Below are 17,096 nucleotides of genomic sequence, written 5' to 3' on the forward strand. Positions count from 1 at the left end.
CTAGATGGTTTTTTTCAATGGTGCACAAAGCACAGAAAGCATTTTTAATTATCACTTGTGAAGACTGTGGCCATAGTACAAAAAAATGCCTTTTTGTGCCACAAAACGACCCCAACAACCAAAAAGAGGTGTACAAGGACTGGATCAGCTACCCAAGACATAGAAAGGCATGTTGCAATCTGCACACTGATTTTTAGATCTGAGTGTAGAGAGTCTCTGAAGAGCTCCAAGAGAACCTACAATTGGCAAGTCAAAATAAGATAGCTTGCAACTAGCAAGTTAATATATAAGAAGCCCCTCAAAAACTAGAGTTTCCTCCACACCTTTTTGATTCTCCATATCATCCGAAGATGCAAGAGAAGAGCATACTCATGTGCTTCAAAGAATTGCTCTATACTCTAAAATTTCTAAAAAAACCAAAGTAACAAGAATCGGAATCGGATCGGAATCGGCAAGGCCGAATCGAATCGTGAATCGGCAATGAATTGGCAAATTTGAAAAAACCCTTTAAATTTAAAGATTTTAACAATTTAAAACTTATTTCATGCACCCTTTATTGAATATAACTTAAACACACTATAACATCATCAAATAGAAGTTAAAACTTAACATACATAAACATGGAACATAAAATCCATCACATATGTAACTATGTTATCTAAAATGTAAATTGTAGGCTAGCTAAAGTAAATAGAAATCAAATGATCACAATGATTTTCATTTAAATCATAGAATGTATGTAAGATGATCCATAAGACATCAAATCATAAATGTATGTAAGAATCTAAGATGAAGATCCATGAAAGTTTGAAACATATGTCTATCAATGATTCAGTATCAATATCTGTAAACAAAATATAAAAACAAGGCTCCAGCTCAAGCCTCAGACTCATAGTCATCATCATCATCCTCAACATCATCCTGAACCTCGGCTGCAGCCTCAGCCTCAGCCTCTGAGTATCCAGTCTGCCTAGTAGCAAGGCGTCTAATGTAGGTCCTAGAGGACTGCCGAGCCATATCTCCCGCATGTAAGATGGGCTCATGAACGTCGCTAGGGCCTGTGCCTGTGCGTGCACGTGTGCGTCTACCAATGCCTGAAGAACGTGCTCTAGCTGCCTCAGCCTCTATATCCACCTGGTCAACCCACACACGGTCTTCCTCAGTGAAGACTGGATCCACAACCTCTGTGAGCCACTCTGATTCTGGATCAATCTCCTCTAGAATGATCGGAGAGGAGTCAGTGCCCAAAATCTGTCTGATCCTAAGACGGAGGTTGTAATGAACAAAGACAATATCATTCAACTTCTGCACTGTCAACCTGTTTCTCCTCTTCGAATGGATGTGCTCGAACATGGACCAACTACGCTCACATCCAGAAGCGCTGCTTGGCTGACTCAGAATACGAATGGCAATTTTTTGAAGTTTTGGGGTTGTGGCCCCAAACATTTGCCACCATCTATCTGCAATAAGGGAAAAATTGAAAATAGAAACAATTAGTCTCATTTACAAATTACAAGTTAACTCTAAAATTACATAATCAACTTTAAGATTAGAATCTAGATTCATGAACATTGAATATATTATTTAATTTTTACCTGGCTGTAGTGTTGTCTGAGCATTTATGGCCATCCTGCTAGAGAAAAGTGGCCCCTCTTTATTGTTGAACTGGTCTAGCTCAACAATCGCAGCAGCGCTATCTTCATCGCTACTCAACCTCTGAATCACTGTGTATAAGCCAGTGAGAACCTCCGCATCCGCCTTGAACTCAGGACGAAAACGATATGCCGGATTCAGAAAGTAAGCTGCTGCATGGATGGGTCGATGGAGTTGATTCTGCCATCTCCTATCGATGATGTCCCAAATAGGGCCATACCTCTCCTGCACTCCTGCATATTGGGCTCTGATGGCCTCCTTGGCCCTATCCATGCCCTCATAAATGTAGCCCATAGAGGGCTTCTCCCCATCAGCAGTTCGTAGCAAAGCTACAAGGGGCTCAGTGACCTACATATAAAGTAAAACAAAAAACTTGAGTCAAAACTTAAATATAAAATAATATAACTTAAAGTAAAAGTAAAATACTAAATGTTAAATTGCAATAAATTTACCTGCAGGATTTCTCTAGCAGGTTTCCAAAAACCATCCTCATCAAATATGCAATCCGCCACATCTATCCCTACAGTGGTCGTAGCATAGGAAGAGGAAATCCACTCCCGCCCAACAAACATGCTCCTCAATTCATCCCTTGATGTCAACAAGGACTGCAAGGTGATGAAATTCGAGGCAAACCTCGTGATACCTGGGCGAGCTAACTCTTTTCCTTCTGTGTACTTCCTCATTGTGCTAAGGACAAATGAATGATTATAAATGAATTTGCATATGTTTTTTGCCCTTTCCACACATGACTTGACAAACTCAAGTTTGCCAATTTCCTCCAACATGAGGTCAATGCAATGTGCCGCACAAGGGGACCAAAATATGGTGGGGTGCCTCTCCATCAAAAGTTTACCTACAACAATTTTAAGTCAATTAGAAATTCAAATTTCAAAATTCAAATAAATTTATTTTCAAAACTTGAAAAGTTAAAAGTTTACCTGCAGCAACATAACTTGCTGCATTATCCGTCACCACCTGGATCACATTTTGTTCTCCCACCTCTGCTATGACTTCCTCAATAGCCTCACATAAGTATGTGGCATTTTTTACATGTGCGGAAGCATCAATGGATTTGATGAACATGGTATATCCTATAAGTAACAAAACAACGAATTAGAATATTAAAATTAAATGGATCATCAACAAATTAGCATTCAACAAATCAAAATTTACAATTATGTATGTAGGAAAGTAGAATGATCAATTACCTCCACAGGATACAAGAAAATTGAGGAGTGTTCTATTCCTCTTATCTGTCCAACCATCAGTCATGATGGTGCAACCCTTTGCAATCCACTCCTTTCGGTTCTCCTCGAGCTCAGCCCTCATGTCCTCTACCATCTCATCCAAGAGGTATCCACTCAACTTAGCCTCAGTTGGGGCTTTAAACCCCGGACCACAAATAACAACCGCGTCTATCATGTTCTGCCAATAAGGAGCCCTGTCACAAATAAAAATTTAGATGTCAAAGACTCAAATTATAAAACAAGTAAATATAATTAAAGTTTTACTTTTACTTTTAATTTTAACTTTAAAGAAAACAACGAAAAAAGAATCAATTACCTGGCTGCAATAAATGGAATGTTGCAAAAGTACCAAAATTTGCATATCTCCTTTTTGGCAGCATCATGAATTTCCTTGTTCAAACCCATGCCCTCAAGCGTGGGTTGGGAACCAGGAGTAGTGCGGGGCACAAAGTAACTATCCATTCTGTTTTTCCGCACTCTAGGCTGCAATAGGTTGGTGTGGGACTCTGTCTCAGTATGTGATCGACTAGCACCAGCACGAGCAGAAGAACTAGGATAAAAAGGAGGCCTAGAAGAACCCTCTCCAACACAACCTACAGATGCAGAAGCTGATGCAGATGTAGATGTGGATGCGGCTGCAGATGCGGATGCGGGAACATGGGGGCCAATACCCCTTAACCCTTCAAGTTGCATTTTCCTATTGGCTTTGTCTTTTTCAATTTTTTCTAATGCCATTAAGCAAGTGCGTTTTGCCTCAGGAGTTTGGTGAGTGCAAATTGTAACATCGTGTCCAGGTATAGCAGCAATGTGGTATTTCAATCTATAAATACCCCCAGAAGTTATTTTTTCTTTACAAAAAATACATTTTGTTTGATATTTGGTTCTTCCAGGAAACTCTTCGTTATATTTCCAACATTCATCTTTTCTACCCATTGCGAATTTGCAAAAAATGAAAGCAAAGGCTACTACAATAAAAATTTATATGTAAAATATCAAAGTTTGAAGCTAATAAAAGCTACAAAACAACAAACCCTAGTTTGCAACTTAGTAAAAATAAAGAACATTCAAGATCTAAACTAAAAATCTTGAAAACTATAAAAATTTAACAAAAAATGCATAATACACTAACATGCAAAAAAAAAAAGAGCACTTACCTCTTGCAAATGAGTTGAGGAGTGTTGAGATTGGCTCCCTAATGCTCCCAATGCAATTGATGGCCTCCCCAAATGGATTGCTGATCTCTTTTGTGCTCTTTCTTCTTGCCGTTTAGAAACCTATGGCTTTTCTTTTCTCTTCTTCTCTCTCACTTTTCCTCTCTTCTACTCATGTTAAATAAATAGAAGGCCCTTTAGGGTTATAACAAAGAGAAATGGTCAAAAACAAAGTAAAAAAACCAAGCAATTTTTTAAAATTTTACAACTCTATACTTTATTGGCCGCGGGCGATTCCTGCCGATTTTTCTACGCGATTCATGCGATTTTTTGCCTGAATCGCCTGAATCGGCGATTCAGGCGATTCACTTGAAGAAATCGGCAATGGCGATTTCCGACTCCAAAAAAATCGCCATTGCTGAATCTAATCGCCGAATCGCCGATTCAGGCGATTCTCGTTACTCTGAAAAAAACTAACTCACAACTCACAACCGCTTTGATACCATGTAAGATTTCTACACAAGAATGCAAGTGATTGAGAGAAAGCAAAATAGAAATCCAATGTGAGATAAATAAACTGTATTTAATTCAAGAGAATGCAAAGCATTACAATGGAATGGGATGTTCATATGAGAGCAAGAGGTGGAAATATATAGGATATTTCACCCAAGTGACTACAACCACAACCAATGTGGGATAAATAGAAAAAGTCCCTAAGTAAGCATAACGTAGTGTGAAAACAGATAATAAGGAGCTAAATAGCAAAATAACCCTGTTCACACTAACAATTTCTTTAACTTGAGATTACAAATATAAAATAAAATACCCCTTACCAAAAAATATTTGAATGCAGATCATATCTCTGTCTTGTGCAAGCCTTGGCATCTGGTGGAGAGGAGAAACATTGTCAAGGGCTTAACCTCCCAACCGCAGACCCTTAAATATCCTCACACAATCTTATCCGAGAAATGCCCTCCCGACCTAGAAAAATAGATAGGAGATACCGTGTCCTACCACCGAGCATTTTGGTATTTTAGAGTATCAACCCACCACTTGACTAGACAACAAGATCTAAACATTGTGATGGAGCGCTATTTTATTCCCAAAAAATAAAGCCTCCATTTAAGAGATGATGTTGGAGACTTGATGAAGTATTATGGATTGACAAATATATTTGCCATTATCACCAAATTTTATTATTATTTTTTATTCATCCCACTTCAATAGCTTAGTTCTTTACCAATATTCCTCTAATAAATAGGGTTGGAAGTCATTTCTTCCTACTACGATTTCAGAGCCTCCACTTAGCAATAAGGAGAGATGCTAACAAACAACATAAATACAGTGCCATTGTTGATGACTTGATATGACACTCTGTCATGTATGAAGAATATATAATGAGTTCTAGTTGATATAGTCATATGATGCAACAAAAGAGCAACTAGTAGAAATATGCAAAGAAATTGGACCTGTTCTAATATGTAGAAATATACCAAAGCAATTCCTGGTTTAGTGAGGACATCTAATGATGTTCTAACACAAATAGAAATAAAGGACCCCAAAGCTTTAGCAATCCCAACATGTCCACTATTAATGGGAATTCACTATCTAATATCTCAAAGTCTAGTTTTGTCCAAAGTTTCTCTCCAATGAATAGAATGTGATATGAAAGTTCTTTTCATTTTACACCTACTTCCAGTTCACATACACCTGGAATATTGTTTTCAGAATATCTACTGCTACTGGAAGGTGTCTTGTCGTTGCATTTGGGTTAAAATATCACTATGTATTGAATGAAGTTGGACACTGTCATTATTAAAATGTGCTTCTGGTTTGGTCCAGTGTGACTGCTATGAGTACTATGAATCACCAATGTTACCATGAGCCATGAGTTGCTATTGGGTTGTTGAATTTACAGAGCTCCTGCCTTCATAAAGTTTCCAAGAAGTCATACCTTGCATGGCTAATCATCTCCATAATACTCTTCCACATTTTATTATGTCTTACACCTATGTTTTATGATATAGTATCGCACAATCCCTTGAACTATGAAAGGCATCATTTCAGAAGTATACTTCCGGAAAAAATATTAAATGCACCATAGAAAATTGACTTCTGAACACAACGCACATTGTGGAGTTTTCCAGACATGATGATATGTATGCACGACATTTAAAGGATGTTATGCCAGATAATCGAAGGATGATATCAGAGGACTCCATGCCTAATTGGGCGTCACAGAAAATGGTGGATGGTGTCGATCATGCTTTGTGGGATGCACACAGATGAAGAATTAGAAGTCATTCACGCACATCTGAAGATGACTCCATATTAGAAAGGGTTTCACAAAACGATGGATGGTGTCAAATGAGTCTTGCTAGATCATGCTTACGGAAGCAATGGATTTAAAGGAAGGGACCAAAGCTGGAAGTCATACCTCACATCAATTAGATTAGGAGAAACAAGTGCATTCAGAGTCGGAAAACTATATACACAACTCAAACGCCTGGAGATATGGAATGATATTTGTCGGCAAACACGAAAATAATAAAGGTTCAATACATTACTAATACAAGAGTATATATGACGTGGCTATAATATGGAGGCATTAACGGGCATCTATATAATTATTAATTGAAATTAAAGGCTCCAGTCTTATGTTAAAAGAGATTTTTTTTGAAAAGGTGTGATTTATTTTTAAGAAAGGAAATGGCTTTTGAGTTTGAAAAGTCACATTCTTTTAGGTATTAAGAGAAATAATAGGAGAGATGAGAAGATAAAAAAAAGACATTCGAAAAAAACATTTCAAAGAAGAAAAATAAATATATTTATTTTGTATGGAAGGATTAGGAGCTTAAATATGACTTTGTAAAATAAATTTATTTTTTATATTTTAATGAATAAATAAAAGTTGTTTATGCTTTTTGTTTATATCGAAGGCATGGAGAATTAAACTGCAAATGATTCGTCCTTAATAATCATTTTTTGAATTATGTATACAATTTAAAACGTCAGATAAGTGGACACTGTCATTTAGCATCTTGAATATAATCATCATAGATATAGTGAAATATCAAATTGTTTAATTGTATCTATGTCCAGTTTGTCTGCCTACTAGAGGAGTTAAAGTTCAATCAGGACTAATTTAAGATTGCGTATATATTTGATTTGTCGCATCTTGATTATTTAATTGTTGATAGTATAAGTGCGTAGAACTTTATAAAGTTATACTTCAAAATATTCATTGTAGTTGACTTTATTTCCTAGATAAGTAGAGCACTGGTCTATTTATTATTGAAGCTAGAAAATCTATATCTTCCTTCCTACAAACATCAAATTCATTATTGACAATCGTTATATAAAACATCCAACTATTTTGAACTCTCAAACATTCAGTTTCATTGTAATTGAGTTCAAGGACTTTGCCAATCGAAGAGCTCTTCAAAACGTAAATTCGCTTTAGAAAAACTCTGAACCAAGTGATTAGGTTCAAGGAGAAGGTCTACACGCCTAGGTGTAGCAGAGCCTGAAGTGTAGGGGAATCAAGGTGATTCTCGTTCATTGGCCGTAATTGATTGCGGAATCCTATTGAAGAAGTGGTAGGCTCTTGGATTTCCAATCTGCGGTTTTGGGACTTTTTCCTGACTTTTTGTAATGTTCCCAATGGTTTCCAACCTTCCCGAAACAAATTGTGCATTAGAGAGTGTCCGTACGGTATGTGTAGGTTGTACAGTGAAGCAAGGATATCACCGAATGGTGAGGGGGAAATGTCGTATGGTGAGTATGGTGACAATACGATATGGAGTCCATACGGGCTGCAAGGTGATGGCGTATAGTGTTCTAGGGTTGGCCATACGGTGATAGATAGAGGGTGAATGGGATGGTCATACACTAGCAAATATAGAGTAGGAATATGCAATGTCGATGTGTGGCGTGATTGAATGCCTGCCTGGTAATGAATTAGAATGAAAACCAACAAACGAAAAACACAGATCTATCGCCCATGAACACTGTAATTTATATAAACATATGTCAATAGTTCCAGAAACAATAATACTCAATAATAATGATGCCTTGATTTGTTGAACCCGAGCAAGAAATACAAAGATGGAATAGGGTGAGGGTTGAATTCCATCGAAATTGGAGAAAACCAAGTAGTGAAGATCTTTCACTTTGGAAATGGTGAACAATACTAAACTCCAATAGGAATTCGTAGTACAAAGAAATGATCCAAAAATCGCATACCAACTCGTACCTACATGTCGTGTTTAAATATGTTCCGGAGGAACTTTTCGAGGTTTTACAAAGATAGCCGATGGCCACACCTACGGAAACAACTTTAAAAAAATGGGTTTGAGATATACTATATTAATCGGCCTATACACAGAGGTTTGATTAATTATTTATTTTATGATTAGAACATTACAGTCCTCCCGTCCCAAAATTTACTTGTCCTTAAGCAATTGCAATGTCGGATGCTACAAAATGTGTTCACCTTCCCAAGATGTGTCGTCCAATGACAAGTGTCTGCAGCTTACCAATTTTGCCCTCAAGGTACGGTTCCACTGTCTTCTCATGTACATCAATGATCTCGGCTGGTTCCAATACGAGCTTCCCTTCTTCATTGAGTTGCAGAAGATCTATGGTTACTGCAATGTTTTTTTCCATAGCTTTCTTCAGGCAGGAGACATGAAAGACGTTATGAATGCAGCTTCCTTTTGGAAGTTATAGTTTGTAGGCAACTTCACCGATGCGGTGAGCTACATGATAAGGACCATAAAAACTTGGCTTCATTTTTTCTCTCCCTTTTGCCTTCAATGAGGATTGCCTGTACGATTGGAGTCTGAGATAGACAAAGTTTCCCATTTCGAAACTTCTCTCGATCCAATGTTTGTTGGCGTACATCTTTTGTTGATTCTGCACCCTTTGTAAGTTCTCCTTCAAGAATCTCAGGATATCTTGCCCTTCCTGAAGCCAGTCCCTCGGCCTTGGTGCGCGACTGTCACCTAGTACCATGTCAATAAAAGAAAGGGGTTCATACCCATATAGTGCTTTGAAGGGTTGTGATAAGCGGTATTGTAACAGTATTCACCCAAACGCATCCATTTGACCCATGCTCGTTGCTGTGCTGAAACGTAGTTCTGGAGGTAGCCTTCTAACCACTTGTTCACAATCTCCGTTTGTCTGTCTGTCTGAGGGTGGTAGCTAGTACTTGGCGATAATTCTGTTCCTACCAACTGAAACAATTCTATCCAAAAAATATTGAGAAACCGACCATCCCTGCCACTAACAATGTTTTGGGGTCACCCGTGCGGACGAAAAACTTCTTTGAAAAATAAGTCGGCTACTTGTAAGCCCTGGAAGTGTGAGGAAATAGCGAAGAAGTGTGCATACTTCGTCATTCTGTCAACCACCACAAAGATACAATCATTCTCATTTACCTTAGGGAGTCCGGTGATGAAGTCCATTGAGATACTTTCCCACTTTTGTTCTAGTATAGGCAAGGGTTGCAGTAACCTGATAGGTAACGTGTGCTCGGATTTGTTTTGCTGACAGACTACACATTCCCGTACATATTGCAATACATCTCCTTTAAGTCCCTTCCATGAAAACCTCTCCGTGAGTTCTCTATAGGTTTTGAGAAAACTTGGGTGTTTGGCCAAGGGTGAGGCATGTACTTCCTTTAGGATTTTTTTGCTTTAGTTTGGATTTAGGCACTAAGTATATCTAATCCTTATAGTAAATGATGTCATCCACCACCTTGTATCAGTCATCCTGAGTGTCACCATCCATTAGCTTACATGCAAATGTGTTGGAATATTCCACCAATAATTGTGCTTTCTAGTCAGCTGAAATTTGAGACAATAAGCAAATGGCGGGTTTTCTTGACAAGGCATTTGCAACCACATTGTTCTTTCCCTTCACATATTCAATGTCGAAATCAAAAGCCTGAATCTTGCTGACCCATTTTTGTTGCCTCTCATTCAAATCTCATTGGTCTAGAAAATACCTCAAGCTATTATGATTAGTACGGATGATGAACTTGACACTCACCAAGTACTGTCGGAACTTGGTAAGTGCATGCACGATGGCCAACATCTCTTTGTCATAGATGGAATATAGATGCTTTGCTTGTGTAAGCTTCTAACTCTCGAAGGCTATAGGGTATCTATCTTGCATTAATACCGCGCCAATGCCCACGCCAGATGTGTCACATTCTAGAATGAAGGGTTGAGTGCAGTCAGGTAAGGTGAGAATCGGGCAAGTGCTCATTGCTTCTTTGAACTTATCAAAAGTGTGTTGTGTTTTTTCATTCCACTAGAAGGAGCCTTTTTTTGTCAGATCTGTTAATGGTGCGCTGAGCTGAGAGAATCCTTTTACAAACCTCCGGTAATAATTGCATAGTCCAAAGAACCCTTGCTACTCAGAGAGCAATTTTGGTGGGGGCCAATCAAGGATAGCTTGAATTTTCTCTTAATGAACCTGCACCCCAAATTTACTTATTTTTGCCATCTCGAATTCACAGTTGGATTGCTTGGCAAACAAGGATTGAGCCTTCGTGATCCCTAGGACTTCATCTAGATGCCTTAGGTGTTCTTCCCAAGTTTTGTTGTAAATAAAGATATCATCAAAGAATACCAACAAGTACTTACACAATTGTTTGTTGAAGATGCGATTTATGCAAGATTGGATAGTCGCTGGTGCATTCCTTAGTCTGAATGGCATGACCAAGAACTCGTAATGCTCATAGTGACAACAAAATTCCGTCTTCTCCACATCTTCCCTCATGCGGATCTGATGGTATCTAGAACAGAGATCTATTTTAGAAAAATAAACTGCACCATGCAATTCATCCAATAGTTCATCAATCCTAGGAATATAGTATCTTTTTTTATATTCAACGCACAATAGTCCACACATGCATTTTTTTTTCCTTTTTAACCAATACTACTGATGATGCAAAAGGGCTAGAGCTAGGATAGATCCATCCTTTCTTGAGCAGTTCTTGAATTGTCTTCTCGATCTCATCTTTGAATTTCTTTGGATGTCGGTATGGAGTGGTGATAACTAGCTTTGCTCCTATTTCTAGTTCGATGGTATGCTCAAAACCTCAATGAGGAGGTATATCTGACGGAATTTCAGAAAAAAATCGCTCATACTTATCCAAAATGGTTTGAAGTTTATTATTTGGATAGTACGCTTGTTGACCCTTGATTGGCTCTGTAGACACGAAGCACTATGCGATCCACACAATGCCATCATGTCGGAAAATAGCTTCCATTTTCTGTGGATACTTCCTTCAGACCTTCATTCGTCATCCCTCTCAGGACCACCTTTTTCCCATCAACCACAAAAGTGAAACTGGTGCAGGGGCACCTTGAGACATAGGGTCGTCACTAATAGCAATTTTTTTCTGCTATGCTCTAAGAGAGCTTTGTAATTAGAATAAAGGTCTGTGGACCTAGTTGTGTGTTTTAGCAACATTGACTAGGGGATAGACAGTCATTAAATGGCCTTGGAATCAAGGTATTCCTTGTCATGAAGTCATAAGTGACCTTAGAATTTAAGGTAGTCCTTGTCATTGAAGTCCTAGAATAGGTCTCTAGCCTAGCGAAGGGTCTCTAGCATTGAAAACCTAAGAGATAGCCAATTGGCAAGGAAAGATGTCAAATAGATGTAAACATAAAAGTTGCAAAAAGTTGCTATGCACAAAAAGTTGCAACTTTGCAAGATTGCTGATTAATTGCAAAAACCTTTTAAAACATGGTGGAGGCTGATGGAAGCCCTAATTGTGAGGGGAAAAGACCTAAGAGGCATTATATAAGCTTCTAAAACCCTAATGTTGCCAGAAGAGTGTGTCAGAGTACGAATTGCATACTGGAGTATTGATTTTTGAATGTAAAAAGACAAATCTATGAGAAATGAAAGCTTTTGAGTGCTAACTTGATTGTTGCATCAGCTTGGCATTGTAAATAGGCTTGTTTAGGATAGTTTTTTTTTAGTAGGTTAGGTGTGTGTGTGTTTTCTTTTATTGTTTTGTAAATCTTTTTGTTCCTGCTAGTTCACTGTCCTGAACCAGGTATTGGGCATTGGAGGAGATGTAACTCACTATCTCACCATAGAAATAGTATGACCTCTTGGGGATAGTGAGTGTACTTTATGTACTTGCTACTTGCAGAAGGAAGGGCCCTCAAAAGCCATGGAGGCGTTTTTAAGCTCTTGCCCTACGCGAGCCAGAGCATGCCCGACTAGGGAAAATCGATGTAACAGAGGTTGTAATTTGAAGGGTTTTGACGATCATCAATAGAGCAAATATGGAGAGTGAAGGGGAGTGAGTGAGGGTTCCCTAGGAAGAAGGAAAGAGTGCTAGCAATCTTCCAAAACACCTAACCAATCCAAATAGCAGATTGGCCTTGTAAAGGTCAAGAAACCCTTAAAACCCTCAGTTTTTGCAGAGGTACTGTACAACCTTTTTGAGGCTCAAAACCTTGAAAATCTGAGAGTGTTCATGAAATAAATGGGAGTCTTCGAAGAAAGTTTGAATTGCTTAGTGGAAGAAATTTGAAGAAATCCTTGATTTCTAGGAACTAGAGGGCCAATTGGGGCTCTTTTCTTGTAGCCCTGTTTAAGGGGAAAAGTATGGAATCGGTAAGAAGGGAAAGTGCATAGAGTTGCGTTGTCCTATAAAAGAAATGTGTTAAGAGGTCTTTCACCATCTCCATAACCCTGCAAGTGGTGTGTAAGGATTAACCAAGGAAGACATAGATCAGTTGGAAACCTAGAGTGTTCTCCACCTAGCATGAGAACCCAACAAGTGGCAAGAAGAGGATTTTTCTCAAGATAGAAGAGTGGGGTTTAGGATTGGGGGATCTCTGCATAAGAGGGATCCTATAGATCCATTTGGTGAACTTGGAAGTCACATGAGGTCTTAGTGGCAGACTAGAAGCATGAACTAGTGATTAGTTCATCCCCTCTCCCTATCAAGTAGTATCAGAGCTTTATAAAGGTGTGAGAAAAGCAAGTGAAGAGCAAGGTGAATGTTGTCACCTACTGAATCCAATGGTTCTAGCAAGATTGTGACCAATGCTGAATTGGCCAAGAAGGTAGAAGAACAAGAGAAGAAGGTAAAAGAACAAGAGGAAGACAATAAGTCTTTGAAGGAAAGATTAGCACAACTTGAACAGTTCTTAAGTGAAGTCAAAGAGATAGCAGAAAAAGTCAAGGACAAGATGGAACAGAAAGAAGAGCAGGAAGCCAAAGAGAAAGAGATTGAGTTGGAGGAAGATGCTCCAACACTAGACCCTGTTATACCTGAGGAGCCTTTCTTGAATGCACTAAAAGCAATGAATGGCAAAGCCTTGGAAGGCATTCCTTTGTTCAGTGGCAAGATGGTTCCAGACCTCATCATAGAATGGATTGAAGGAACGGAGAACCATTTTGAGTGTGATGGTGTCTTTGATGCTCAAAAGGTCAAGGTGGCATAGTCAAGGTTAAGAGTTACTGCTCTAACCTGGTCGAAGTTTGTTCAAATGGAAAGGGAAAAAGAAGGGAAAAGCCCCCATTGTCACTTGGAAAGGAATGGTGGCTAAAATCAGGCAGGCTTATATACCTGAAGACTATGAGATACAGTTGCATAGGAGAAGGCAAAATCTTCTACAAAAGGAGATGGATGTACACTCCGACATTGAAGAATTTCAGAAACTATGCTTGAGGTCCAAGGTGGTGGAAGATGAAAGCATTATATTGGCAAGGTATTTGAATGGGCTCAAGTGGTCCATTCAAGAAGACATGAGTCTTGTCACCCCTAAAACAGTCCATCAATGCTACCAAATGGCTTTAAAGGTGGAAGAGAAGGGAAAGAGGAAGCAAGACCATACCTCAAAGAATAGAGGCAGAGGTAGAGATAGCTGAGGACATAGGGGAAGCTATGGAGGGAGAAGCAATGATAGTAGATCCCAAGGTGAGTCCAAGCTGACTGAACAAAGTGGAGAAACTAGTCAAAGAGGTGGTTCAAGCTGAGGTAGAGGCAGAGGTAGGTCACCAGGAGGAAGGGGACCATCTTATTTTGCTACAATGAAGTATTACCACTCTCAGCAATTGGGGCACCCTACCTATAGGTGTCCTGAAAAGGGATCAGCATCACAAGGTGAAAAGAAAGTGGCATACATACATGAAGATGCTTCAAGTGTGAAGTCACCTGATATCTAGTTGGATTTAGAGAGTGGCGAGAACTTAATGATAAAGAGGATTCTGATTAAGGATCCAATCAAAGGAGAGCCCAAGCAAAGGAGGTCACTCTTTAGGGTGAAGTGTAAGATTATGGAGAAGGTCTACAAAGTTATCATAGACTCAGGGTCTACTGATAACATAATTTCAGAGGAGGCCATAGCTAAGCTCAAGATTCCTAAAATACCTGATAGCTCTTCTTACAAAGTCACTTGGTTAAACAAGGAGCAACATGTTTTGGTGAATGAGCAAGCATGGATTGAGTTCACCATAGGAGGATATAAAGACAAGATTTTATGTGATGTTTTACCCATGGATGCCTATCACCTATTATTAAGTAGACCATGGCAGTTTGATAGAAAATCCATACACAATGGTGAGCTCAGCTCTTACACTTTTAAGAAGGATGGAGTGAGTTATAAAATTCACTCACTACTTGAATTAGACAGCCAAGGAAGTGGACCTAATGTGCTGATGTTGAAGGGGAAAGAGTTCATGAAAATTCTTGACAAAGGAGTGGGTTATGCTATTGTGGTGAAACCCAAGGAGGAAAGAGAGAATAAAGAGGACATACCTTATGAAGTGCAGCAGATTTTGGAGGAATTCAAGAGCATTATATCAGATGGAGCACCTACAGTCCTTCCACCTCAAAGAGCAATCAGCCATCAAATAGATTTGGTCCTAGGGGCATCTCTACCAAACAAGACACCTTACAAGCTCACTCCTGAACAAAATAGGGAAGTTGCAAAGCAAGTACAAGAATTGATGGATCAAGGGTTAATAAGGAAGAACATCAGCCCATGTGCTGTGCCTACTATTTTGGCACCAAAAAAAGGAGGAACATGGAGGTTGTGCATAGACTCCAGGGCCATTAACAAGATCACAATCCGATATAGGTTTCCCATACCAAGGATTGAGGACTTATTGGATTGTCTAGGAGGGGCTAAGTATTACACCAAGATAGACCTTAAATGTGGCTATCACCAAATAAGAATAAAAGAGGGAGATGAGTGGAAAACAACTTTTAAAACCACTGAAGGACTCTATGAATGACTAGTCATGCCATTTGGCCTCTCCAATGCTCCAAGTACATTCATGAGACTCATGAATGAGGTGTTGAAAGACTTCAAAGGTAAGTTTGTGGTAGTCTATTTAGATGATATATTAATTTTTAGTATGAGCAAAGAGGAACATTTAGAGCATATTAGGATTGTGCTATCTAAGCTAAAAGAGGAACACCTAACCATCAATCTAGACAAGTGTGATTTCATGAAGCAAGAACTAATCTATCTAGGCTTTGTTCTATCTCAAGGAGACCTTAAAATGGATGAGGATAAAGTTGCAACAATATTGAGTTGGCCAACTCCCAAGAGTGCTAGTGAAGTCAGGAGTTTCCATGGCCTAGCTTAATACTATAAAAAGTTCATTAGGAACTTCAGTGGGATATGTGCTCCCATGATGGATACTATCAAGGGTGGAATAAAGACCAAATTTGTGTGGATACCAGCAACAGACAGGGGATTTGAGAGATTGAAGAAAGAGGTAGCTACTAAGCCTATCCTCAGGTTACCTACTTTTAATGAACCTTTTGTTGTAGAATGTGATGCTAGTAATATAGCAGTGGGAGGAGTTTTAAGTCAAAGCAATAGACCAGTGGCTTTCTTTAGTGAAAAGCTAAATGCAGCAAAAGAAAATTACTCTTCCTATGATTTAGGACTTTATGCACTTGTTCAATCCCTTAGAAAATGGAGGCATTATCTTTTACCCAAGGAGTTTGTAGTGTTCACTGACAATCAAGCTTTGAGTTTTCTCAACTCCCAAGACAACTTGAGCCATAGACATGTCAAGTGGGTGGAGTATTTGCAGTCTTATACCTTCACCATAAAGCACAAGAAGGGACAGCTAAATAAAGTAGCATATGCCCTAAGTAGAAGGCTACTCAATGTTCAAGAAATCCAAGTAAGGAGCATAGGGTTGGATAACTTCAAGGAACTCTACCAAACTGATGGAGACTTTGCAGTAGCATACAAGGTGTGCCAAGAGCATTTAAATCACTTGCATGGTGAGTTTGCAGAATATACATTGCAGAATGGGCTACTGTTCAAAGGAGGGCAATTGTGTGTACCAAAAGGATCCATGAGGGAGAACCTCATTCAAGAAAAACATAATGGAAGTTTGAGTGGCCATTTTGGTTTAGCAAGACTTTGGAGCTGGTTCAAAGATGCTACTATTGGCCTAAAATGCAGAGGGATATCAAAACTTGTGTTGAGCAATGCATCATATGTCAAAGAGCAAAAGGCACTTCTACAAATGCAGGACTTTATCAGCCTCATCTTATACCAAATAGACCATGGGAATGTGTAAGTATGCATTTTGTGGTTGGTTTACCTAGAACAAAGAGTAACAAAATGAGTCATTATATTCCATGTGAGGTCACCCGTGATGAAAGTCATATTACTTATTTGTTTTTTAGGGAAGTTGTGAGGATTCATGGCTTGCCGAACAACATTGTATCTGACAGGGATAGCAAATTTATGGGATACTTTTGGAGGTCCTCATGGCAAAGACTAGGTACCAATCTAGCATTTAGTTCAGCCTACCATCCTCAAACTGATGGTCAAACTGAGGTGGTCAATAGGACACTTGGAAATTTCTTGAGATGCTTAACCAAAGAATATGGTTTGACATGGGATTTAGTCCTTCACCAAGCAGAGTTTGCCTATAATGACAACATTAATAGAACTACAGGCCAGAGTCCCTTTGAAATTGTATATGGGATATATCCTAGGGGTGTATGTGAATTTAGAAGTCTGGATGG

At 38.9% G+C, this 17,096-nt stretch overlaps 2 protein-coding genes across 2 annotated transcripts in view; one reads left to right on the top strand and one right to left on the bottom strand.

The window, feature by feature from the left end:
- LOC149529610 (uncharacterized) overlaps positions 1-17,096 on the top strand; it is a 227,481-nt gene that overhangs the window by 69,070 nt on the left and 141,315 nt on the right. The gene's annotated exons all lie outside the window — the stretch shown is intronic.
- LOC149529611 (uncharacterized) lies at positions 753-3,403 on the bottom strand. Its single transcript, XM_089811163.1, has 5 exons — positions 2,862-3,403; positions 2,592-2,744; positions 2,106-2,506; positions 1,596-2,001; positions 753-1,460 (listed from the first exon to the last, which is right to left on the bottom strand). The coding sequence occupies exons 1-5, from the start codon at positions 3,073-3,075 to the stop codon at positions 877-879; spliced, it is 1,758 nt and encodes a 585-aa protein (XP_089667289.1). The 5' UTR covers positions 3,076-3,403; the 3' UTR covers positions 753-876.

The sequence above is a fragment of the Cupressus sempervirens genome, chromosome 11, assembly GCF_028749045.1.
Source record: "Cupressus sempervirens isolate cs-2001-9-10 chromosome 11, ASM2874904v1, whole genome shotgun sequence".
In the NCBI taxonomy this organism is placed as follows: Eukaryota; Viridiplantae; Streptophyta; class Pinopsida; order Cupressales; family Cupressaceae; genus Cupressus; species Cupressus sempervirens.